We start from the raw sequence: 25,284 nt of genomic DNA on the forward strand, positions 1-25,284 counted from the left end.
TACATTTTAAAACTTCTTAAAGCAAACAGAAGACAAAGATCAGTGTGTGTTAATTAGATAATCCAGACCAGAAGAAGCCAAATTATTACTAAAATAAACTGCTTAGTCAGTAAGGATCTGGCGAATCGTTTAGTAGTTGTGTGACCCTGGATGAGTTTGAGTTCTTATCCTCTTTAAATCTCAATAAAATATGCATAATGAGGATTGTTTTTTAAAACTAAATGAGAGATTGTATTAGCCCATTGTTAAACACATAGAGGGCAATCAGTCACTCAGTAATAGGGTAGCTATGATTCTTTTGGTTGTAAACTCTAGTGGAGTTCAAGATAGAAGAGATGAAGTTGAATACATAGAAATAGTTAAAAGTGGAGAAAGAAGTTAATATTTATATAATAGATATGGTATACGTTAAGGTATATAAAATATATGCAGAATGTTCTTTTTAATCTCCTGCTCTAACAAAAATATTTCAGTTTATTATTTTTTAAGCAGTAAATAATCTAGTTTCTCATCATTATTCATACCTGCATTCTTACCTCTGTACTATTGCTACTCTAATCAGACACTACTGATAAATAGCATCTGTTACTTGGAGTGCAGAGATAGATAGCATTATGAAGGAAATGGAAGCACAGTTCACAGATGGGCTTCAGGGAATCCATAAACTCCCTAAAAATACCTCTCCTGCTTTTGGCATTACAGGATTTCCTTATTTGCCTGTCAGCCAGCTTTGTAATAAAAAAAAAAAAAAAAGGAAAGAAAAAAATGGTTTATAATGTCACAGAACATTTTTAGATACAACCACATCAGGAAGGGTTTGTCTAAAGTGCTTCTCAAACTGGAATGTGCAAAAAAAAAATCCCCTAGAGTTCTTGTTAAAAATACATATTCTGGTTCAGTAGATCTGAGATAGGAACTGAAATTCTGCTTTTCTAACAAGTTCTCAGGTTATGCCTGGGTTATTGGGGAACCTCACATTAAGTAATAAGAATCAGTTCTGGAAATAGAAATGGTTTCTGGTGTTTTCAGTGGTTACTTATTAGCAAACTACCTTTCTTTTTCTTTTCTTTTTTTTTTTAATTTTTATTTATTTATGATAGTCACACAGAGAGAGAGAGGCAGAGACACAGGCAGAGGGAGAAGCAGGCTCCATGCACCGGGAGCCCGACGTGGGATTCGATCCCGGGTTTCCAGGATCGCGCCCTGGGCCAAAGGCAGGCGCCAAACCGCTGCGCCACCCAGGGATCCCGCAAACTACCTTTCTTATTTCAACTTATTTCAATTTATCTCATCAAATCCTTATGAATTTTTCTTCACAATTAGCCAAAATATAATTTTCAGATAATTATTTTGTACTTAGTGTGCACAATAAATTCAAAATTCCTTTCGTATCTGAGCAATGATTCAAATGTTTAATTTTTCCAAAATAGTTTCCCAAACTGCTGTGGTAATTTGATTTAAAACAAAAAAGACTGACTAAGCAATTGAAGCCTATATTCTTTATTGACTATTTAAGTTAAAATTAGAAAAAAAAAGGAAATAGTGATCACAATCACTCAATACTCTTGCACTTGTACTTCATCTGATGTCAGCATTCTTTGAGTCACCACCAAAATATTCTTTATTCTTTCTCAATTTGATCTTCTGTTCATTTACTTCCTCTACAAAATTCCCTAAACCCAAGAGGGCTACAGAAAAGAGACAGCATGTGAAGCTAGGTCATCATCTCTGACCTTGATAAGGAAATCCAACATTACTTAACACTTTCATGAAACTATCCTTTTCTAACTGGTTTCTGAACTTAAACTCACTGTTTTATCTTAATTTTATTATTTTATTTTATATGTATTCCTCCAGTTGCTAAATTTATCTGAAATTTTTGGTAGCTCTAATTGAATTCAATGTTGCTTCTTTATAATTTATGTTTGGACTATGGGCAAATACTGGGTTTTGTGGTTAAACGAACCACACATATAGAATAGAATAAATATAACCATATCTCAGGTCTTTTAAGTGGAGAATTTTTTTGTATAAGGCAGTAAAATTTTTTTATCTGTTTTATAAGTAAGTAGTTTACCTGTTAATCAATGTTATGATACCTTATGTTATAGGAATTAAATCAAATGCTCTCAGAAACACCACCAGTTTGGAAAGGATCATCAAAGCTTTTTCGTAATCTTAAAGAAAAAGGCAAGTTTACTTTAGTAGTTATACATTTTGAAATGGACATTATATTATTTATACTCTTTATATATATTTTCCTTATATTTAAAATTGTTTTAGTTACATATGTGTGTTTATGTGTGTGTGCATAGAGAAAAAACTGACAAGAAAAATACCAAAATATTAATGATTGTTTCTGGGTAGCAGGATTAAAGGTGGTTCTTATTTTTATATATATTCATGTCTTTCAAATATTTTAGAAGAAAATGAACTGTTATTTTTTTAAATGAACTGTTATAGCTACAAAAAAATATTTTTCAATCATTGAGCAGTATAGGATATATTTACTTACAGAAAGCATTTTTCAGGGCACTTGAGTGGCTCAGTTGGTTAAGCATCTGCCTTTGGCTCTTGTCCTAGGATTGAGCCCCACATCAGCCTTTCTTCTCCGCGGGGAGTCTGCCTCTGCCTCTGCATGTTGGATGTGTCCTTTGGTCACCCAGTTTGAATATGTTTCTTTTCAAAATAACATGCACTGGGATCCCTGGGTGGTGCAGCGGTTTGGCGCCTGCCTTTGGCCCAGGGCATGATCCTGGAGACCCGGGATCGAATCCCACATCGGGCTCCCGGTGCATGGGGCCTGCTTCTCCCTCTGCCTGTGTCTCTGCCTCTCTCTCTCTCTCTATCATAAATAAATAAAAATTAAAAAGAAAAAAAAAGTGCCATTTAAAAAAAACAAAAACAAAAAAACAAAATAACGTGCACTGCAAAATCCACTTTTTCGACCTACTGTATGATCCATATTTATGTTTCTAAGCTAAGTCTTAATTCATACATTTCCTTGCAATGAGATTATTTAGCTTTATTGCAGTTTTCTTTTACACTCTACTTTTCGTACATATTTATAGAAAAGACTAATTAATAAAATCTCTTTAATCTTAAAAAGGAATTTTTCTTGTAAATAAACTTTTTAATATTCTCAACTATGAGAATACGAAATAAAATGTTAAAGAAATTATATAGTTAGCTTTTTCATTTTCATCAATTTTAATGGATATTGGTTTAAATATAATTATATATACTCTAGCATGAAGACAAATATTTTAAAGGAGTAGTTATAATCCATGTATTTTATCTGAGTAGAATTAGAAATTCAGATTGCTTCTACCTTTTTCACATGGAGTCTGAAAGGGGTAAACACCTTACCTTTTACTGTAGGCTTTTTATAAGTAGGTTTTTAAAATCTTTGTGAAATCAGGGCCATGGAATCTTTAAAGCTCTTAGAAGTTTTTTCCTGGAAGTTGTCTTTAAAGATTGTCATTCAAGTCTTAGAGTGGGATGATAGGATCAGGAAAATTCAAAGCTCAGAAAGATAAGTTAGCAAATTTAAAAATATTTAGTTAACACCTCTCATGGGAAAATACAAATTGGATCAAGTATAATCTGAGAAAAATAAATGTGTGGTTCTTTGTATTCAAAGAAAGGGTTAAATATGGCAACCCTAGGTTTAGGCTTGCCCTAATCTTTGTGTTACATGCATATTTTCAAGTTTTTTGGGGGAAATGATCTATTCAGTGCTATCCCACAGAATTATCTGTAGTGATGAAAATGTTCTATTTCTGTATCGTCTCCCATAGTAGCCACTAGCCAGATGTGGGCTTTTAAGCATCTGAAATGTGGCTACTGTAACTTAGGAACTGAATTTTTTATTATATTTAATTTTATTTGTTTTAAATTTAGATAGCCACATGTGACCAATGAGCTATTGAAGATTAATTTACAAATGAATTTTATCTGCTTAAAATATTACCCAGCAAGAAAATGTTACGCAGTTTTACAAAAAAGTAATTGATATGCAACATTTTTGAAGACATATTTTACATAAACTTAGTTATAACAGCCAACTGTAATGTATCATGATATAGGAACTAAATATGTTTTTAAGGAACTTCCCTTAGAACATTTTTTATTGAATTTTTATTTTTTTTTAAATTTTTTTAAAATTTTTATTTATTTATGATAGTCACAGAAAGAGAGAGAGAGGCAGAGACACAGGCAGAGGGAGAAGCAGGCTCCATGCACCGGGAACCTGACGTGGGATTCAATCCCGGGTCTCCAGGATCGCGCCCTGGGCCAAAGGCAGGCGCTAAACCACTGCGCCACCCACCCAGGAATCCCTTGAATTTTTAAAAGAAACCTAGTTGACATCTTTCTACCCTCTTTCTCTAAAGATCACAACATTACTATATGCTTAGCATATGTATTTTTATTTTATTTTATTTTTTTGATCTTGAGTGGCCTTAAAATAAATTGGAAGGTCAGTCTAATAGTTTTCCATTTTTGTAATTGGAAAGCATTAAGAATCTAGACAGTTCATGTTTAGTAATATTTCTCTTTTTCTTGATCATTTTTATTAAATTATATCCTGAGTTTAACTTTGTTTTCCTTGTCTGTGGATTATACTACCCCAGAGACTATTTGGTCCTACAGAAAAGTACCTGCCATGATAACTATGATTAGTACTCTAACTGTTAAATAATTGTTCACTGAGGGAAATCTTGAGTCAATTAACAAATAAAAGATACATAGTGGTTATTAAACTTCTTTATACCAACCAGCATCTCTTTTGTATTCCACCAGGTTAGTTAGAACAACAGTCAGTGAGATGGATTGTAGTGACATAGAGCCCATTTTCTAATCCTGTTTTCCTTCTCTCCTTTTTTCCTCCTTTCTTGTTTTCTTCCTCCCTCCCACCCTCCCTCCCTCCCTCCCTCCCTCTCTTTTTACCCTCCCTCCCTCCCTCCCTCCCTCCCTTCCTCCTTCCCTCCCTCCCTCCCTTCCTCCCTCCCACCCTCCCTCCCTCCCTCCCTCCCTCTCTTTTTACCCTCCCTCCCTCCCTCCCTCCCTCCCTTCCTCCTTCCCTCCCTCCCTCCCTCCCTCCCTTCCTTCCTTCCTTCCTTCCTTCCTTTTTGAGGGATCTTATGGAACCTAGGTATTGTATCTTTATATACATTGACCATTCCAGAATCTTTCTCCCATAACATTCATGGCAGTCAACCAGAACTATCTGTCCATAGGTCACAATATTGTAGTATAAACAAAAGAAGGGAATGCTTTCAGGGCCTCTAGCCAGTTCCCTTCAAGTCTTCTGACAAACTGCCTGACAGTGACTCCTTTCTTTGTTCTGTAACAAAGAGGGGGTAGCCTAAAAGAACATCAGGTAAAATGGAGTTTCAAGGTTTATGATCTGATTACTTAAGGATTTTTGTATACCTTTTTACTGAACATTAGAATTATCTGATATCTGGAGAAGTGTTGTTGACTTATTCCTGATTTTAATTTTCTCAAGGTCCACCTGGAAACTCAGCTAAGCATTATTCTAGTTTTGGGTGTTACATCCAAAAGCAAGATTCTGAGTAACAGATTATATATTTGTATTTACTACAAACAAATGCCTTTTAAGCTTTGTAATTCTGGGATTACAGGGAATTCAGGATGCAATATTCAGAAAATGTAAGCCATTTAATTAAAACAAATATATCTTAGAGTACATTTGATAGAAGCATTAAGTTTGTCAAGAATAATAAATGGTAACTTGAAAGCAGAAAAGTGATAAATACAGTTTCATTTTTTTAATGCAATACAGAAATCTGATTTGTAAGCAAGAATATCTAAATGTTTTTTTCAAGAGTTACTAAGAAGTAATTAAGTACTTTAAACACTTTAAAGTTTAACCATTTTCAACCTTTCTGTTTTATGTTAGATTCATCCATTGACATAAGTTTAAAGTTAGTAAATAGTATAATTTTCCTTTCTTTGCCAATATATCTAGCAGCATTAATGGGAATTTTGCATGGGTTTCTACGGAGGCATTGTGAAACAAATCAAAGTTAATTGTGTTGCTTCTTTTGCTGTGATTTTATAATAATTTAGTCTTATTTAAAACAATACTTAGCAGTTCTTTAAATAAGTTCCTTATTAATATTGCTTATTGTTATAAGAATAATATTTTACTTGATAAATATAAAGTAATATTTGAAATATAGCATTACTAATACTGTTTTTCTTCTAGGTGTGATTTCTTACACAGAATATCTTTTTCTTTTATGTATTTTAACAAGTAAGTGTACTCATTAAATCTACTTTTGGATAGTTTTCTTTTTAAATGAGAATCTTGCAAAATAAATCTTAGATTCTCTTACTATTGAAAATCACCTTAGGTTTATCCATGGTTATTTTGCAAAACTCATGTCTAAATGTTAGCAGCAAATGTTAATCATAACACTATTAAGAGTCGAAAACATAAATGTTTTTATGGTGTATTTATGCTCATAAATTATAAGCTTTATATCTTATATCAGTTCTTGTGGTTTAATCTACGTGAAAGTCATATAAGGATTTGTAAATTTCCTAGTACACTCATTGAAATCACATATTTCTTAAGACTAGCGTGAAAGAATGTCTTCTAACTAGCTAGTGTATCAGAATACCCATCTTACATCCTAAAACAGCTTTGTAATTAATTCTCTGCCTTTCGTACGCAGCAATTTTTATGAAATATATGAAGGGCTTACTAATGTTTTCAGTTAAATTTCATTGCATTTAATGCAGGAACTTACTTGCTACTGTTGACTGTGAGACAGCCACCTGGCTTTTCGGTTCCTTGAATTCTCACAGCAGGAATTTGTCCTTTCTGCTCCCTCTGCCATCAGTGCTTTTTCCTCAAGAGCCTCATGATAATAAACATTATTCAGGTTTCCTTTGAATGTGAAATAGGGACCCATTTTGACAGTCCTCCCTAAAATGGCTCCCTCTCTTACCTCTCCCTTTTTTATCCCTTTACCCTGCTTTATTTTCCTCATAGCACTTAAAACTATTTGAAAGTATTTGTTTTTTTGGTTTTCATGTTCTTGTCTATCTCCCCATACTTGAATGCAAAGTCCATGATGGCAAAGATTGTCTCTTTTTTGTCCATCTCTGTATCAAGAACAGTGTCTAGCACATGGTAGCCTCTCAAAAACCAGTTGGTAAATGAGTGAAAAAAAAAAAAAGAATAAATGGAAGAATATCACTAGAGGGATTTCTGTTTGTGGGGATTTGTGGAGATGTATGGAAATACAAATTATCAGTGAAACTCTGTCATTAGAAACAAGTCCTAAAATTCCTTGTACTTCTAGGATTAGTAAATTAAGAGCCATTGTGTTATTCTGAATTTAGTAATAAATGTTATGTTGGAGTTCTATTACGGGAAGTTTGGGGAATGTACATTGTGCATATGTATTTCGAAAATTATCATCCTTTATTTTTTTCTTGTATTTTTTTTTCTCCTGGACTCAAAATGAAATTAAAATGTTGGTGCTGAAGAACAAGAAGCGTTGGTGCAGGTGGTAATAGCACTATCTGAGGTTGTTCCAGACTAGAAGACACTATGATTCAAGGATAGTCAATGAGGAATATGCCTTGAAAATTAGAAGAGTGCCAGGGAGTGTCTCAGAGACTTGATAAAAAGTTAATGTTATTAGCTATAGAACAACTTTGGTTTATAAAACTCTAAGTTTGAAATACCTAAAGCAGCAGAGTGACTGGCAAGAATATAATAGAACTGGTTAGGAAAACCATTTGTTGAGATGCTACAGGGTATGGTTAAGAGTGTTAGAAAAAATACATGGTGGTTTTGCTTATATGTAAAGGTTGGGATCTTTGAATGCAGTGAATCTTCCTTTGGAGTTCAGGACCCATTTGAGAAACTTCTGGGAATTTGAACCAAAAAATTGTAATGTCTTTTAGAGTAGAACCAACAGAAATGTGAAAACAGAGCTGGTAGGGAGTGGGCTAGAGAATCCACCTTACCTGTCTATGGTTTTTTTTCTTTGCTTTTTATTGTTTTAACTTCATTTTCCCTTCCAAACAGTGCTTGTAAGGACTTCTTTTCATTGTATATTTTAAAGATCACTTTAAAGCTTAAAACTGGGTTATCAGAGGTGATGAAATGTTTTCTTTCTTAACTGAATGCTAATGAAAGAAAGTTCAGTTAGTAAACTATATGCAAGAAATGAGCTTGCATATAAGACTGGCTTCTGTTTCCATTATTTTCAGAGACAGTTATTATCGGTTAAGAAAGTAGGATTACATGCTTCTCTTTTGCTAGCTTCAAGATTTTATGACAGGTAATACCAAATGTATCTGTGGGAGGCCCCCTTTAAAAACTTTTTGCCAGTCATCTCCAAAGAAAGGATCAGAAGGGCACTTAGGTGGATCAGTCCCCCTTAAGCTACTGACTCTTGGTTTTTGGCTCAGGTCATAATCTCTGGGTCTTGAGACTGACCCCTGCATCAGGCTCTGCCTCAGCACAGATTCTGCTTGAAATTCTCTCTCCCCCCTCCTGTTCCCCTCCCCACCTCATGCATGCATATGCACCTGGGTGTGTGTGTGTGTGTGTGTGTATGCACTATCTACCTCTTTCTAAAATAAATGAATGGATGAAATCTTTAAGAAAAACAAAGGTCAGATGTTTCTCAAAGGCATGTGCACTGAGCTCTTCTTTGAAGGACATGTTCAAAGTTTCTTCTGTTCAGATTTTCTTCTTTATGCTTTAGAAGGGATAAAGGGATTGACCCTCATTATAAGGTTCATAAAATTAAAGCAGTTCTTAGTGTGTAAAAGTATGTCTTTCTCAGGAAAGCAGTTGTTCCTTGTATTTTGGGGGAATTGAGAATTATTCAAGCCTTTTTTATGTTTCTGCTTCTAAAGCTTCTAGAAGTTTAAACTCAAATATGTAATCTCTTATGCTTGACATTTATTTTCATAGGTCATTTCCATTCTGATTTTCCTAAGAATCAGGACTGGACCATTGTGTCATATTTTTATTCTTTTGTTCTAAGTGTTGAACATAAGTGATGATTTGATATTTCCCTTTTAAACTGACAAACTTAGATAACAAAAAGAAGTATTTATTTTTAGAAGTAAGGTAGTTAAATATTACTGTCTGTGCTGTGCAGCAGGTATCACACAAATGCTTTCAAAGTGTATTATCAATTTTGTTACTAAGTATGCTAATAAATGAAGCAGAAATATATATATATGTATATATAGAGAGAGCACGCGCGCACGCGAGAGAGAGTGCTTTTATTATATTTAAGTATTAGTAACCTACTGCTTTTAATCTCTTGGTTAAAGAAAGTATTTTTGTACAATTAACTCTTTACAACTGTACTTTAAAAACATTTTTCCAGGGACGCCTGGATGGCTCAGCGGTTGAGCGTCTGCCTTTGGCTCAGAGCATGATCCCAGGATCTGGGATCGAGTTCCACATCGGCCTCCCTGCATGGAGCCTGCTTCTCTCTCTGCCTATGTCTCTGCCTCTCTCTCTGTGTGTCTCTCATGAATAAATAAATAAAATCTTTAAAAAAATTTCCATTTCACCAGTACTTTTCTATTCTTTCTGGCAGAGCCACATGCAGGTTTTAGAATAGCTTTCAACATGTTTGACACTGATGGCAATGAGATGGTGGATAAAAAGGAGTTTTTGGTGGTATGTATATTAAATGCTGCATTTCATCAATAGTTAAATATTGTTTATTTATATTCTTATGTTTTTGCATCATTTGGAATAATGTAGAAGGAAGAGTGAAAAATTTATGCTTTCACCTTAAGTATAGTATTGTGTACTTTAAATAATTTTATATTATAAAAATATAAATTGTACCCATTATATAAAGATGATTATACTTGTTTACATGTTTTCTGAACATTTGAAATGAGTCAGATACTTTCCATTGGGTGGATACAGGCCATCCAGAGAGGTGGTATATGCTCAGTTAGACTCATACCCCATCGTATCAGCCCCCAGCCACAGCTCTGCCACAGAACTTCCTTTCCTCCTCATAATAGGATTTGTGATTTTTCTTTCTGCTTTTCTCTTCCACTCATGACTGCCTTACATTCCAGTCTTGTCACCATTCTGCTATTCCCTTCTCTTATCTTTGAACGGGGTGATCTAAAGTGAGGAGAAATAAGATGGTTCTTAGGTATCTACCTATCTACCTTCAGTCTTTCTTACCTGATGGATTCAGCATTGGTACTTGTTTGGCAACATCATCTCACTGCTCACAGCTCACTCATCTTGCCACTCCCCCTTCCAGAATTTTTCTATTTCCTTTTACCCATGGAACAAGCATCTGCTTGTGTGAGAAAATGCCTATTCTATTTTTTCTCCGAAGAAGAGATCCTTACAGTAACAACTCCTCCCTTAGCATTTATGTTCAACTCTGTTTTTACCTGTATTTCCTAATAAAGAGAAAAGGGAAAGATAGTAAATAAATAGCCATTTTATTTATTATTTTCCTTTGTAACAAGCCATCAAAAAATCCCTCAAAAAAACCTCTTAAACAGCTTACTATTTTCCTCAGAGGCTGGAATGTGGAAGAGAAACTATGAAATCATGGTTTTCTGTGGTAGGAAAGGGAAAAGATCAAAATCTTTGTTGTAGCTAATCAGTAGCCATTCAAAAGGAAGCCAGCAGATTAATTACTGGGATCTCTCAAATGGCTTGCTCTAATACCCATGTAGCCCTTGCCTGAGGACAGTCCCTGAGCCACACAATTAGACCTAGAGCCATGAAAGGCCCTTCATTTGAGTGCTTTTCAGAATGGTGGGGAGGTGAGAGTTTCCAGTTTCACTGCAAAATAGACATATGTTCCTAACATGCTAAAATACACAGATTTAACTTAATATAGTTTTGTTATAATAGCATAAAACTTTAGGTCTTTCAAAATGGGCCTAGTAATCTAAATGATTTTTAATAAATTTTCTGTGGCAACACTGCCAAGTTCTACCCCATCGACTAACAGAGTAACTTAGAACTCAGTCTGCTGAAAGATGCCTGTATAGACGCCATTCGGAATATTGTCTGTTTGTGGAGATAGGAGGTAAAAACATTCATAGAGAACTTCTGTTTCCCCTTTATACTCTTATAAAAAGCTGCAATGTACTCTTTGGAGTGGCTATACTGCTGCCTTTGTAAGTCATTTTTTTGTTTGTTTGTTTGTTTGTTTGTTTTATTTGTAAACAGCAAAGAATTCCTGAAAGCAGGGGGTAGAGTTGAGCTTACTTCCTCATAGAGGTCTAAAATCTATGATTCTCTTGCCTATTTATAAAATGTTTATTAATAACCTTTGCTATAAAAACTCTTTACACGAAGAAAAAGTATGAAAATAAATATATTTATTAATAACTTTTATCTTGTACTGTATTTATGTCATTACTGTCTTGGGAGATATTACATTTTATTTGACTTTCAAGTATTGCCATACAAAATGAAACAAGCTAAAAATACCTATTCAGGGGATCCCTGGGTGGCGCAGCGGTTTGGCGCTTGCCTTTGGCCCAGGGCGTGATCCTGGAGACCCGGGATCGAATCCCACATCGGGCTCTTGGTGCATGGAGCCTGCTTCTCCCTCTGCCTGTGTCTCTGCCTCTCTCTCTCTCTGTGACTATCATAAATAAATTAAAAAAAAAAAAAAAAAAAAAAAAACCTATTCAAGTTACACAGCCAAGAACAGCAACCTCACCAGAAAGCTGTGATAGAGGATTAGGCTTCCATTTGTAAAATAGGATTTAAAAAAAAAAGATTTTATTTATTTATTCATGAGAGACAGAGAGAGAGACAGAGAGAGAGGCAGAGACACAGGCAGAGGGAGAAGCAGGCTCCATGCAGGAAGCCTGACATGGGACTTGATTCCAGGTCTCCAGGATCACACGCTGGGCTGAAGGCAGCGCTAAACCTCTGAGCCACCCAGGCTGCCCATAAAATAGGATTTTAAAGAGGAAATAATACCATTGATAATATAGCTGACATGTCTTGAGTGGTTACTATGTGACAGGCAATGTGCCTGAGTAACTGTCTGTAATATTTACTCTGCACAACATTCTTACAAGATTTGTGACTATACCTCAGTAATAATGGAGAAAAGAGATACTCTTCTGAAGTAAGGAATTATCTCCATGTTCCCAAAATGGAAAACAATCCCTTGAATAATTAGAGTAACTTACTCAGGGGGTTATATGCAGAGCGCATGCTTCCACCACAATGTACAGTTACCTGAAAGGGACTTTAGAGGGCATCCTCATTTCATATATGAGTACATTGGAGCCTCGTAAGGGATGAATGAACTGTCCACCATCATAAAATTAGCATGTGACAGAAGATGGGCCCAAACCTAGAGTCCCTGAATTCTATTCCAGTGTTCTTTATACCCCAGTAGTCTTCATCTCTTATTTGTGTTACAGACTCCCTGTCTTTATGTCTTAGAGATAAAGGTATAATTGTATACATTTAACTGAACCATAGGCTGCCAGTTGCAAAGGGTGTGTTTTCTTTTTCTCAGGAAAAAAAAAAATTGGTATCAGAAAATGTATCTATAGTAGTTTTAATGTTCTTGGTAGATGAAGCTAATTCTTTTAGAATATATACATAGCAGAGTGGTAAGTAGGTACCAAGAAACTCACTGGATATTTTATTTGTGATCACTTTCTTTTTCAGCTTCAAGAGATATTCAGGAAAAAAAATGAAAAGAGAGAAACAAAAGGAGATGAAGAAAAACGTGCAATGCTGGTAAGAATAATTTATAGTAGATTAAGGTGGGTTTTCTAGCTGAGTATTATTTTATTCTTGTTGAGAAAGAATATTTAAAGTCTGTAACTTTGGAGCTGTCCCTTTCAGGAAAACTTCCTAAAGTTCTTACATAGAAAAGTTGCTTCAGATTTATATGCATCTGTATCAATATTATATCAAATATTGATATTAAACATCTGTGTCTGTAATCACACTCATTATATCATTTTCATCCATATTGTTGTTAACCATGAGATTTGAAGGGTATATCATATAATAGATGAATACAGATCATTATGCATGAAAAAATTTAAAGGTGAATTGCAAAGATTTAATTATGTATGTGAGTGAATTTAGTGGCACTATAGCCATATGAATGTGGAAGCAAAAACAAGGAAATAGTGTTTCTTTGAATTCTTAAAAATACAGGCTCTTCACGGATGAGTAATGTTTTCAACTTTTTCTGAAGGTAGAGTTAAGCAACATTTCCCACCATTTTCCTACCAGTTTTCTCTTTGTCCCATATAGTTCAGCCTGATAGTATCCTAGGTTCACATAATAAAAATAACAAACAAGTACTGAGATCTTACTATCAGGGACTGTAGTAGATGATTTGCATGCATTTAACTTGCCAACAATTCTGTTATTATCTGTAATTATGGAAAAGCCAAGATTGGAGTCTAACCTGGGCAGTTCCCAAACTGTACTTTTACCCATTATAACGTATTTTCATCTGGTACTTACTTAGATAGCAGAAACACAGTTTTGTTGAGATGTAAATGATAACTGTTTCCTTTGCAAACTAGTGGCTCTGTACAGTAGTTTAGTTGGTCTACTTGGAATTCAAATAATTAACTTCAGAGAGTTGCAACATTTTTTATTATTTTCATTGTTGTAAGGATATGTAATAAGTTTTTTAAAAACATGGATTATCTGTAGCAAATGGTGCCATATTCAATCCTAATAGATTAAGTGTGTATTTATATTTATATTAATAAAATCAGATTATCAGGATGTGAAATACCTATTTTTCATAGGATTTTTGACTGTGATATAGTTATCAATATTTGTTGAGCCACCCCCAATATTCTAATTGACAAAGCTTATAGAAGACACTCAAAAAATCAAAGAGCTGATTATAATGTTAGCCAAGGATTAAAAAGAGCATTTCAAGTTGTCTAATTCAGGTCTCATGGTTTTCAAATTATAATCAATAAATCCCAAAGGAATTAACCCCATAATGCCATTTTTTAGAGTATTAGCAAACAACAATGGAGAATTAAATACCTTCAGAAATTTTGTTTTCTGTAGATAACATACTGAACGAGTAAGCAATTATTTTAATTTTGATAGATTAAATATACTTAACTGGATAAACAAGTTGTTAATAAAACATGAACTATGTTAATTAATCTTTTGATATACCTCAGTGATAGAATAGATTATATTTCAGTGGTAGATAGAAATTTAATTTTTTTAATTTAAGCATAATTGAAACAATTTTTACATTAGTTTCAGAATATTTATTTGTTTATTTATGCTACTTTGAAAAAGGAGTTATGGATCTTTCAGGAAAAACACAATACTGTTCTAATCTTTAACATTTACTAAAATACATAAATCAAATAACAAAGGGAGAGAGGAAAAGGAGACATGATAGCAGACAACCCATATTGGGAAAAGTTACACTGTCAGCACAAAGCTGGGCTCTGAGGTTTAGGTAAAGTTAATGCTGATTTAATGCAAATAGTTCATAATAGTGATACAATAAAACCTCGCTAACTTGGATTAATTAGGGAAAGTCTATCTGAATTATGAAATTTAAATTATATTAGCATACCCTAAGTTGTATAATTTTATATGTATATAGGTCAGTGAAGCATTCTCTAGTAAATATACGGAGGAAACTTGTTTTAAAAAACAAAAATAATTTATAAGTAATATACTGTATAATTTGCTTATATGTAAAGAAATGCTTCCTAGAGACATTGATCTGCACAGGTTCTCATAGGTGTTTATCGTACAGTTTAATTAGTGCACCTGAAATTTACTTACATAATTAGCTATTAAAACAATTCCTTAAAACAATTCAGAAATAATTTTTAGTACAGCCTCTGAACTAAACAAACAGCATTCTAAGACAGTAAAACTCTCTACAAATATTTTTATTATGTTTAACAACATTGATAATTAGAGGTAACTTATTGTTGATTATTGCCACATTTTAAATAATGCAAATCTGAACTGATGAGATTTTTGAGTTTTTAAACAGTTGATATTTGGCTTATAGTGAAAATATATAGATTTCATTAGGGAGACAGTGTAGCACAGGCTCAGAAGCCAGATTTTCAAAGTCTGAATGTTAGCTCTGTCATTCATTATCTGGGTGACCTTGAACAGGTCCTAACCTGCCTGTGCCTCAGTTTCTTCATTTGTGCAATGGGGATAATAGTAGTAATGACCACATGTGATCGTTACAGGGATTAAATGAGCTAAAACATGTAGCCACTTACCAGTATATGCTTCCGAAGGAAAGAAGGCAACATAACATTTCTGAGACACTCTGTGCTATATCCATTATAAATGTTACTCCCATGTAGTCCTCATTACATTTCTGCCAGGTAAGTATCATACCTGTTTTGCAGATGAGAAAGCCATCTTAGAGAAGTTCATTAACTTGCCTAAGATCACAGCACTAAAAATAGAACAAGATTCCACTGCAGATCTCTCATACCATTTCCACTGCCATGCTGCTACATCTAGATTTTTCCCCTAACCCGTATAGAATTGCTGAAGCATGTCTAAATGGAACTGTGTACTTCAGAGGAATGTTTTACTCAAAGCAATAGTTCTATCAGAAAGTTAAAATGAAAATGGTTGAAATGAGCACAGATTCATTTAATATTTAATTATGAGATTTGAAAACTTTGCTACTCATCTTTAACATTTATCCCACTTGTATTGTGTGTGTGCTCTATATAGAATGTAGCATAATGATTTGCCCTTCCTAATTGATTATTTTGTCGTCTTTTTCTTTTTTCTTTTGCTATACTTGGGTTCATTCTGAAATGTGACACTTCATTTGGCCCTTTGTGCTCTATGTCAGCGTCTTCAACTTTATGGATACCATTCTCCTACTAATAGTGTATGTACAATACTTTAAATGTTCTTTATGTAAATAGCCCTCACCTGTTATACTTATAATGCTATTTCTTTATATACAGCTATATCTGCTATTGAGAATGTTTAGGAATTTATTGAATATGATAAGGTGCAGCCAAGCCAAAATTTTTATTTCCTTCCTAGATTTATGAGAAGAATAAAATTTACAGAGCAATTGTATATTTTTAACTTTAGATTAAAATAAGGAAAAGCTGAGTGAACAACAGCCAGAAGCTCTGGTAAAATAATCAAAATTTTATATTTTTCAGCAGTTTTTGAAGAGTTAAGTACAAATTATGGAGCAGATTCTCAGGCTATGCTCCTGCAGAACACAGGTATTTTAAGATCTAGATCTTTCCATCAGCTATAGTATTTTCTCAATTCTAATAAAGAGAATATTAATAGATAGACTTTTCTTAGTCATCAGTATTTCTGCAAAATTTTTCTAAAATTTTTGATTCCTGGATACTGCCTGTGGTATATACAGAAGTCTGGTATGATACCTGATATGTTTAATGTATCAGTGTATCATGTTATTTCGCAAAGAGGATTATGATTTTCAGACTCTTCTTTTCTTGAAAAAGTTGAGAGTTCCTGCAAATGATCTTCCAGATATACTTATGCTAAGGTTTCTTCTTCTTTCCTTCTTCCTGGAAAGTCAGAGCTTGTTGGTTAGCCCAGCTACTAAACAACTGAGAATAGGCCATAGCCCCTTTTGTATGTAAATGTGCACAGTTCATTTAATTTCCCCAGGATCCTTAAGTCACTTAGAAGAATCTTTCAAATTATAGAAACTCCCTCTGAGAGAAGCCCTTGAATTCAGGTTTACTGACTCAGTGTCCTGCTGAAAGTGTTATAGTGTCCAACTCTACAAGCAGGTATGCTGTCTCCTATGTTGGAGAGTTAATCAAAATTCCAAACAATAAAATTAACTCTGTCCTAGATTTGAACATACATTGGAGAATGATTCAGCAAAAAATAAACCCAAGTTATCTTGCTTCAGTCACAAGGAATGGACCTAGAACACGTTGGAGAATAAGCCAAGTCCATGAGACCCTTATGACTGAAACATAATTGATACCTTACAATTACTTTGAACTTTTACAGCAAAATTCACTACTGTTTTCCATTAGATAAAGTCTGCCATTTTCTTAAAGATTTTAATGTTCCTCTATTAATCATTGCAAAAATTTGTAAGAATGTATAAAATGAAAATCTGATTATAATGCCATATGCCCTCCAACACTTAATAAATGTTAATAATACTTGTGAGTTTATTACTTAATCTTCTAATCTCGTGTGTCATTGCATGACCCATTTTTCCAACTGGCATTTTATATTTTTCCTTTAAATGCAAATAATTTTCATATAGATGATTATGCAGTTATTAAACATATACATTCCAGAGTATTATTGTTAAAAGGAAACAGGTACTAACATAGCTCTAGTTTAATTTACATATATAAATTGCAGTCACTCAGACAGTAAGAGAATAATATTAAGCAGATTTAAATTGCCTATTTCATTTATATTGTTTGCTTATTTAATAGGAAAGTAAATATATGATTTTACATTTTATTGTGGTAATGTTTGTTTATTTTTATTATTTAACTGAAGACATAATTTTTCCATCTAAGAATATAAAACATATTTTAAGTGGATATAACTTGATGTCATTTTAAACGATACCATCTTATTATTAAATGGATTACATGACTTTTCAACTCCCTTAGGGTTTACTTGGTTATATATACTGACTTTTTTTTCCCTCTAATAGAATGATTTTTTGTTCAGAAGGGGATGATTATTTTAAAAAATTTAAAAATGGAAGCACCAAGGGAAACTTGTTTAAAATTAGAAAAAAATTCAGTTGGCCCCAAAATTTATGTGAAATACCATGATATCCATATTGCACAGATATATTAGTACAATGTTATATATTAACTGGTAGTTATGTGCTGGTTTCCAAAATTGTAGATCAACTGTAGTGTCAAAGTATCTAATGCGAATACAGATCCTGGAGCTGAATATAACCTAAGATTCTACTATTAGGAAGAAGTTCCTGGTTTCTAGTTCTTTCCTGAAGTTCATTCAGGAAAGGTAGGGACCCTCCTGACTTTGACTATAGAAAGGTTCTGTGGCCTCCGCAATAGCCTGTTAGAAAATTTAATCACTCTTACAGGAGCTTCTGCCTGTATTATGTCAGATTATTTCTTGGTAGAGTGTAAGGTTGAACATTCTCCTTCATATCTATGAAGATAGTTACCTTATAGCCTTTTCTGTTGCAAACAACCGTGATTCTTCCCATATTTCTCATATTCAACTATTGATTATCTTGCCACAGCAATGAAAATAAGTATAAAAAATTCAAAAGAATAAATAGTGCAGAGTCAAGTATATTTTACTTTGAAATGCCCCATATGATTTCTTTAAGTGTTTTAAAGATTATTCTAATTACCCTAATTCTATTGTAATCAGAAAACATGCCAATTTTTATACAGTTTTCAACATGTGTTAAGACATGTTTTATGGACTAAAACAATGTGTTTGAAAAGAATGTGTATTCTCCAACTGGGGGTATAGGGTTATATTGTTAAGACCAAACATGTTAATACAGGTTTTAAACCTGTATCATTAATGTTTTTGTCAGCTTGATCTGTTAATTAGTATGTTAAAGTATACATTACAGTGATAGACTTGTTAATTTCTACTTAAAATTTTGTTATTTTAAATTTTTTATATATTTTGAAGGGTTGTTATTGCCTGATATAAGAAGGCAGATCTCTAGAAATGTTTTTTTGCCTAAAAATCAATATAGTTGTCAAAATAAATATATCAACTTTATTTTTATTAATATTTTATATATTTCTATTTCTATTTTATTTTTTACTCTAATAATGATGCAACTTTCTCTTATTTTTAAAATATACTTTTTAGTTCAGAAATTTACTGCAAAAAAAAAAGAAATTTACTGCAAACAAAATATAAATATAAAATAAAGAATAATAAAAGCTTAACCCTCATATATATCAATAAATAAAACATTGCCATGTCCCTAAATGCCCCTTCACAGGTCTTTCTAGTCATAATCCCTCCTTCTCCTCCAAAAAGATAACCACAATCATTACTTTTATATAAATCACTTTTTTGCTTTGCTTTGGGGTTTTACCACCTACTTAATGCATCCTCCACAATATTAGTTTTACCCATTTTTGTGCTTCATACAAATGGAATAATATTATATGAATTTTTCTGTTCTTGCTTCTTTGACACAACCATCAGGATTGTCAGTTTCATATGCACTGTTGTATCAAATCCTAGTTCACTTAATTTTTTTACTGTAACAACAGTTCTCAAGCATTCTGTTCTCTGGATCCCTTTACATTCTTGAGAAGTATAGAGGACCCAAAAGAGTTTTTATGTTGGTTGCATCTATATTTATCACATTAGAAATTAAAAGAGAAATTTAAAAGTATTTATTAATCTGTTTAGAAATAATAAATTCACAAGACAGATATTTTTTATGAAAAATAAGTTTAAAAATGTAGTGAAGAAAATGGTATTTCACATTTTTTTGCAAATCTCTATAATGTCTGGTTTAATAGAAGAGAGCTGTTTCTCATAGATGTTTCTGCATTCAACCTGTTGCAACCTGTTATTTTGGCAACAAATACTATCAGTTGTTGGCCTTGAAGTGACAGGCTCACTTGGTTCATTTTCACAAAAGTGCCTGTCAGCTACCAAAGTCTGAATCACTACAGTTTCTCTAGCCGTTGTTCTTGCAAGTAAAAATGACAGTTCATTAAATAAATGACTAGTTCATCCTGCAAAACAAACCCTTGCACTAATGTTTTTTTCTCAAGACAACCATCATACTTCAGAAGACAGAAGTGCTTTATGAATGTTTCTAGTTTCATCACAATAAATATGAAAAATATGTGTGCTCAAAGGTTAATTTTAAAAATTGTAAGTTTTATTCTTTAGCAAGTACATTCTTAAGTAAATTTCTTTGATGTGAGTATATGGAACTGAAGAATGTAATGATTTACATAGAACGTAATGATTTGTCTTTGATGCCATTGCTGTCACTGTACTAAGGCACCAGCAGTTTCACCCACCACACCAGCAATCAACACAGTACCAGAGGCAAATAATGTCTTTATGATACTTCTAAAAAGATATCTTTTATATTTTGCCCAACCTTTTCAGTTATTGTCAGTGAGAAGGTCAGTGCTGTTTACTATCCTGTCATTAATAGAAGTCTGATCTATCTTTTCAGCCTCTCTCCTTATATCCAGATATGTCTTCTTTAAAGCATATAATCTGTGTATTTTATTGGTTCTTTTTTATATGGGTTGATAATTTGTACTTTTTAATTTGACAAATCCAATCAATTTACATTATTGTGACTATTAATTTATTTGGATTTTAGCCATTGTATATACTCTTCTTTCTTACCTTTCTTTTGAATTAACTAAGATTTATTTTTACTCTTTTCATTTTCCTATTAGTTTAGAAGACACTCATTATATTTCTATTTCTTGTATAGTTATTCTTGAAATTTTAATACTAAGTATACTTAAAATAATCAAGTCTCTCACTAGATAGGCTCTATCTTCACCTCTTCCTTAAAAATAGTCTTACAGTGCTTTGATGTCTTTCATTCTCCTGGCAGGGATACTTGAGGTTATACAATTTTTTTTTTTTAAATCTCAGAAACTAGATTTCTTAAGTATATAGTATCAGTGTTAGTTTAGAATTACATATTTAGGGATCCCTGGGTGGCGCAGCGGTTTGGCGCCTGCCTTTGGCCCAGGGCGCGATCCTGGAGACCCGGGATCGAATCCCACGTCGGGCTCCCGGTGCATGGAGCCTGCTTCTCCCTCTGCCTGTGTCTCTGCCTCTCTCTCTCTGTGACTATCATGAATAAATAAATAAAACCTTTAAAAAAAAAAAAAAAAGAATTACATATTTACCATTTCTTAATCTCCTTTTTAATCTCCTTCTCTCCTAATTTTTACAATATTAATCTCAGAACATATATATCCTCAAGTGATGTTCTTTCTGGAAATACTTTATTTTGCCCTTATTTTTTCCCAGTTGTATTGAGATATAATTGACATATAATACTATATCAGTTTAAAGTGTACAACATAATTTGATATGTATATATATTAGAGAATGAGTACAACAGTAAGTTTAGTTGATCTCTGTCACTTCAGATAGTTACAAATTGTTTTTCTTCTGATGAACACTTTTAAGATCTACTCTCATAGCAACTTCCAATACATAGTACAATATCAACTGTAGTCACCATGCTGTACCTTACATCTCCAGGACTTACTTATCTTATAACTAGAAGTTGGTATCTTTTAACCATCTTCATCCACTCCTCTACCCCTCAACCTGCTTCTAGCAACTACCAATCTGTTCTGTTTCTATGAATTCATTTTTTATCTTTATTTATCTGTGCCCTTATTTGGGAAGATAATTTTACTAGATATATTATTGTAGTTTGATATTTATTTTCAGCAAATTATATCATTCCAGTCTTCTGGCTTCTGTTATTGAAATTGAAAGGTCAGCTCTGAATCTAATTATTTTGTACTTAATCTTGTTTTTCTTTCTACCTACTTTTAAGATTCTGTTTCCTTTCGTATTCTACAATTTTACTACAGTGTATCTGTCTTTTGGCCTTTATTTATCATGAAATTTATCAGGCTTCTCAAGTATGGGTATTGTTTTCTTTCATTAAGTCTTGGAAATTCATTGCCAATATCTCTCTGGATATAGTCTTTTTACCATTTTATCTGTTACTACTTTCTGGAACTTTCATAGACATTCATGTTGTCTTCTACGTGTACAACTTTTTCTTAACTTTTCTTTAATAATTTGCCATATTTTTATCATCACATTGCATTTCTGTATAACTTATTCATATTACATTCGTGTTCACTAATTTTCTCTCTAGCTACATGTAATATAATACCAAGCTTCAGTGGTTCCATCTTTAATGTCCAGAGGCTTTATTTAGTTCTTTTTCTGATCAGCCAACTAATTTTTGGTAGTTTGTTTTTACTAAAAAAATCCTTTCAAATACAGCTTCATATTCTTTAAGCTTATTAAACTTATTTTATATTCTATACCTAATAATTTCAATATCTGAAGTTGGCAGGTCTTCTATTTTTGTTTATTTGTTTGTTTCTGTTGGTTCTCACTTGTGGTTTATGCTCTTCTGTGTTTAGTAATTTTGTATTTTGAGCATGTATTTGTTGGAATGTGTCTGTGGAGACTCATTACTGACTGGGTTAAGGGTGTGTGTGTGTGTGTGTGTGTGTGTGTGTGTGTGTGTTTCTGTGGAAAATTGCAGTTCTATGTAACTTGAAATTACAAGTCTCAGATTATAGTTTTCCAGGCCACAGTTGTCATAATGGCACAGATTATACAAATTTTTTTATTGTTTGTTTTTAATTTTTGTGTATGTGTTTTTTGAGCATCACTAATAGTAAAGACAGTTTACTCTCTGGTTCTCTGGGCTTCTGTTTTGTTTTTGTTTTCCAAGCCTGCCCAATCTCTGAGTATAATCTTTCCCAGATACTAACTGTAAATAGGGTATTTACCTCTTCAGGGAGCCATTATTCTGCTTACCACAGTGATAATATTCCCTTCTTGAAATCAGTCTTCTTTTTTCCTAACTTTGTTTTCTCTTCCGTCTTTCCTGTCTCTCTTCTTTTATTTCCTTTCTTCCTTCTTTCCTTCTGTTTTAGTCAATTCATGTTTTTATAATAAAAATACCATAAACTGAGTGGTTTATAAAGAACAAACATTTCTCATTGTTTTGGAAGGTGGGAAGTCCAAGATCGTGGAACTGGCAGATGCAGTGTGGTGCGTGATAAGGATCTACTTCATGGCTCATAAATGGCACTTTTTCCCTATGTCCTTATGTGGTGGAAGAAGATAAGGGAACTCCCTTGGGCTTCTATAGGCACTAATCCCATTCATGAAGGCTCTGCCCCACCCCACCTTGACCTGATAATCCCCTCCCAAAGGCCCACCTCCTAATACTATCACCTTGGGGTTTAGGGTTTCAGCCTAGGAACTTTTCAGATCATACCTCCTTCTTTCCTTCTATCATTAATGTCATCATTAATTTCCTTCTGTCATTAATGTCTTCAGTAGAATTCCTACTTTAGCTCAGCCAAAAAGGCATAGGGAATTCTTGACCAAAACTCTACTAATAACAGACTCTAAACCTCGGCAAAAAATGTGTCATACTTACAGAATACAGTACATTTGAGACATCATTTTGCCTGTGCCATTCATTTTTTAAGTTCTTCTGAACTATCTATGTCTTCTTTTACCTCTTTTAATAAAAGTCTACAACTGACTTAACATTCTAGTAAGGAAGCCTAAAGTTCATGTATTAATCAAAGACCCTGAGAAGAAGACTTAAGGAACTCTTTGCAAATTTTCCCATATTTACATATCAGAGCATCATAATGTCTATTACATAACCATCACAATGCTCAGTTAGTTATATTTGGGCATCTCCCCTCTCAGTCTCTCTTTAGTCTGTAGGCAGATACTTTGGTTTTGTATCTGCTTTGCATTTCTTGCTATAAAATCTATTCTGATTGTCATTGCTACTTTAAGCTTATTTTAAATACTATATTTTTCTGATATTGAGCTTTTCCACTAGTTTTGCATGTTCTGAAAATTTACTCTCATCAGCTAAATCATTAAAAAATTAAATACTGGCTCCTGAAGAGACACGTTTATAGGAATCTATGACTATGCCAAGAAAATCACTGATATATGAGCTTTTTTCCCCTTAATATAGAAATGACAGTAGTTGCTGTGAGAATATTATTCCTTTTCTCAGAAACTCTAATCTAAAAGAGCATGGATAAAAAACCATATATCAGCAGTTACAGCAACTCAGTTATGTATTCTATCATAATTTAATCTTTGGACCTAAATATTGAGTGTGAAAGCTTTCAACAGAGGGGACTATTAAGCTGTTATGTTCTAAATAAGATTTTTTTAATTGAAAAAAGTAAATATACATTCTTAAAATATTTTTAAAAAGAAAACATCTTAATCTCACCATTCAGAGATAATCATCATGTTCGAATATATTTACTTCTATGCTCAGAAAGTGTATTTTTTTCTATAGAGATCCATATCAATATAGTTTGTCAAACTACTTTTACCCTTTAATATTTTGTAAACATCCTTCTGATGTCATCCATGTTGGTGTGTGTGCATATGGGAGTGTGTGTGTGAGTGGTGATGGTGACCAGGGTTGGAAGAAGGAAGGAGGCATTACTTTACAAAGTGAATCAGTTATTCCTGTTAACCTCCAAATAGTAGTGTGGTCAGCCTGATTTTCTAGTCCGATAGGTTTAACAACCCCTTTCTTTATCATATACTAACCTTTTCATTTACAATAAAAAATGTATCCACATTGAAAAATATTGAGATAATATTTTCAGAATATTCAATCTAGCTAACATTTATTGAGGTTCTACAATATATTTATATAAAGAGATGAACTTTGTTCTGAATTCAGCTAATTTTACTTTGCTTATAACTCTTAGTTAAAGTTTGTTTTGTTACTAGAGGGTGTGAAGAGTAGATTCTCTGACATATTGCTGCATTTACACTGATTGTAATAAATATTCTACATTTATCTAAGTGGTTCCTGCAAAATAATACTTTATTATTAAGATTTTATTAAAATATAGGCAGTAGGCAGTGTTTTTCTAATTAATAATAATGAATTAAAGCTTAGTTTTTTGAAATAACTCCTAAACACATTATAGTTTTGTTAGTGGCACCAGACTTAAAATAAACACACAAAAATAAAAGTTCTCTTCATCATCAGACACTCACTCCTATGTACATCAGGCAGCATTTTCTTCTCACAAGAACCAGAATACTAAGCCTGAGACCCTGTGAAATCTTCTCTGATAAATCCTGACAGAAACTGCATTTAATTATGTTTACAGAGACCCAAGTTACGCTTGTACTTCTACATTTTCTTTTTTTTTTTTTGTTTTTTTTTTTTGTTTTTTTTTTTGTTTGTTTGTTTGTTTTTGTACTTCTACATTTTCATATGAAGATTAGACTGCACATCTTAATCATGATTTCACCTTCTTCAGATTAGCCAGTTCTGAGACAGAAGCTAGTGTTCTGTCCTTGCGATAGAGTAGAAAGTACTGTATCTACTCACAGTAGACAAACCTACCAAATTCCTGAGTAGCTTTGACTAGTTTAACCTAAACTGGCATATTTCTTTTTGACAAGTTTTAGATTGATTTGAATTTTGTTTCTCTACATGTGAA

At 33.1% G+C, this 25,284-nt stretch overlaps 1 protein-coding gene across 3 annotated transcripts in view; it reads left to right on the plus strand.

Annotated features, from left to right (window-relative positions):
• The window catches only part of MICU3 (mitochondrial calcium uptake family member 3), a 95,535-nt gene that overhangs the window by 48,794 nt on the left and 21,457 nt on the right, over positions 1-25,284 (plus strand). Inside the window, exons 4-8 of one of the 3 annotated variants that reach the window (XM_025471865.3) lie at positions 2,112-2,190; positions 6,236-6,283; positions 9,612-9,694; positions 12,704-12,775; positions 15,882-15,920. In XM_025471865.3, coding sequence (XP_025327650.1) covers positions 2,112-2,190; positions 6,236-6,283; positions 9,612-9,694; positions 12,704-12,775; positions 15,882-15,920 — 321 coding nt within the window. The remainder of the gene's footprint in view (positions 1-2,111; positions 2,191-6,235; positions 6,284-9,611; positions 9,695-12,703; positions 12,776-15,881; positions 15,921-25,284) is intronic. The other 2 variants (XM_025471930.3, XM_025472008.3) reach the window with 2 other exon arrangements.

The sequence above is a fragment of the Canis lupus genome, chromosome 16 (genome assembly GCF_003254725.2).
Source record: "Canis lupus dingo isolate Sandy chromosome 16, ASM325472v2, whole genome shotgun sequence".
NCBI classification, from domain to species: domain Eukaryota; kingdom Metazoa; phylum Chordata; class Mammalia; order Carnivora; family Canidae; genus Canis; species Canis lupus.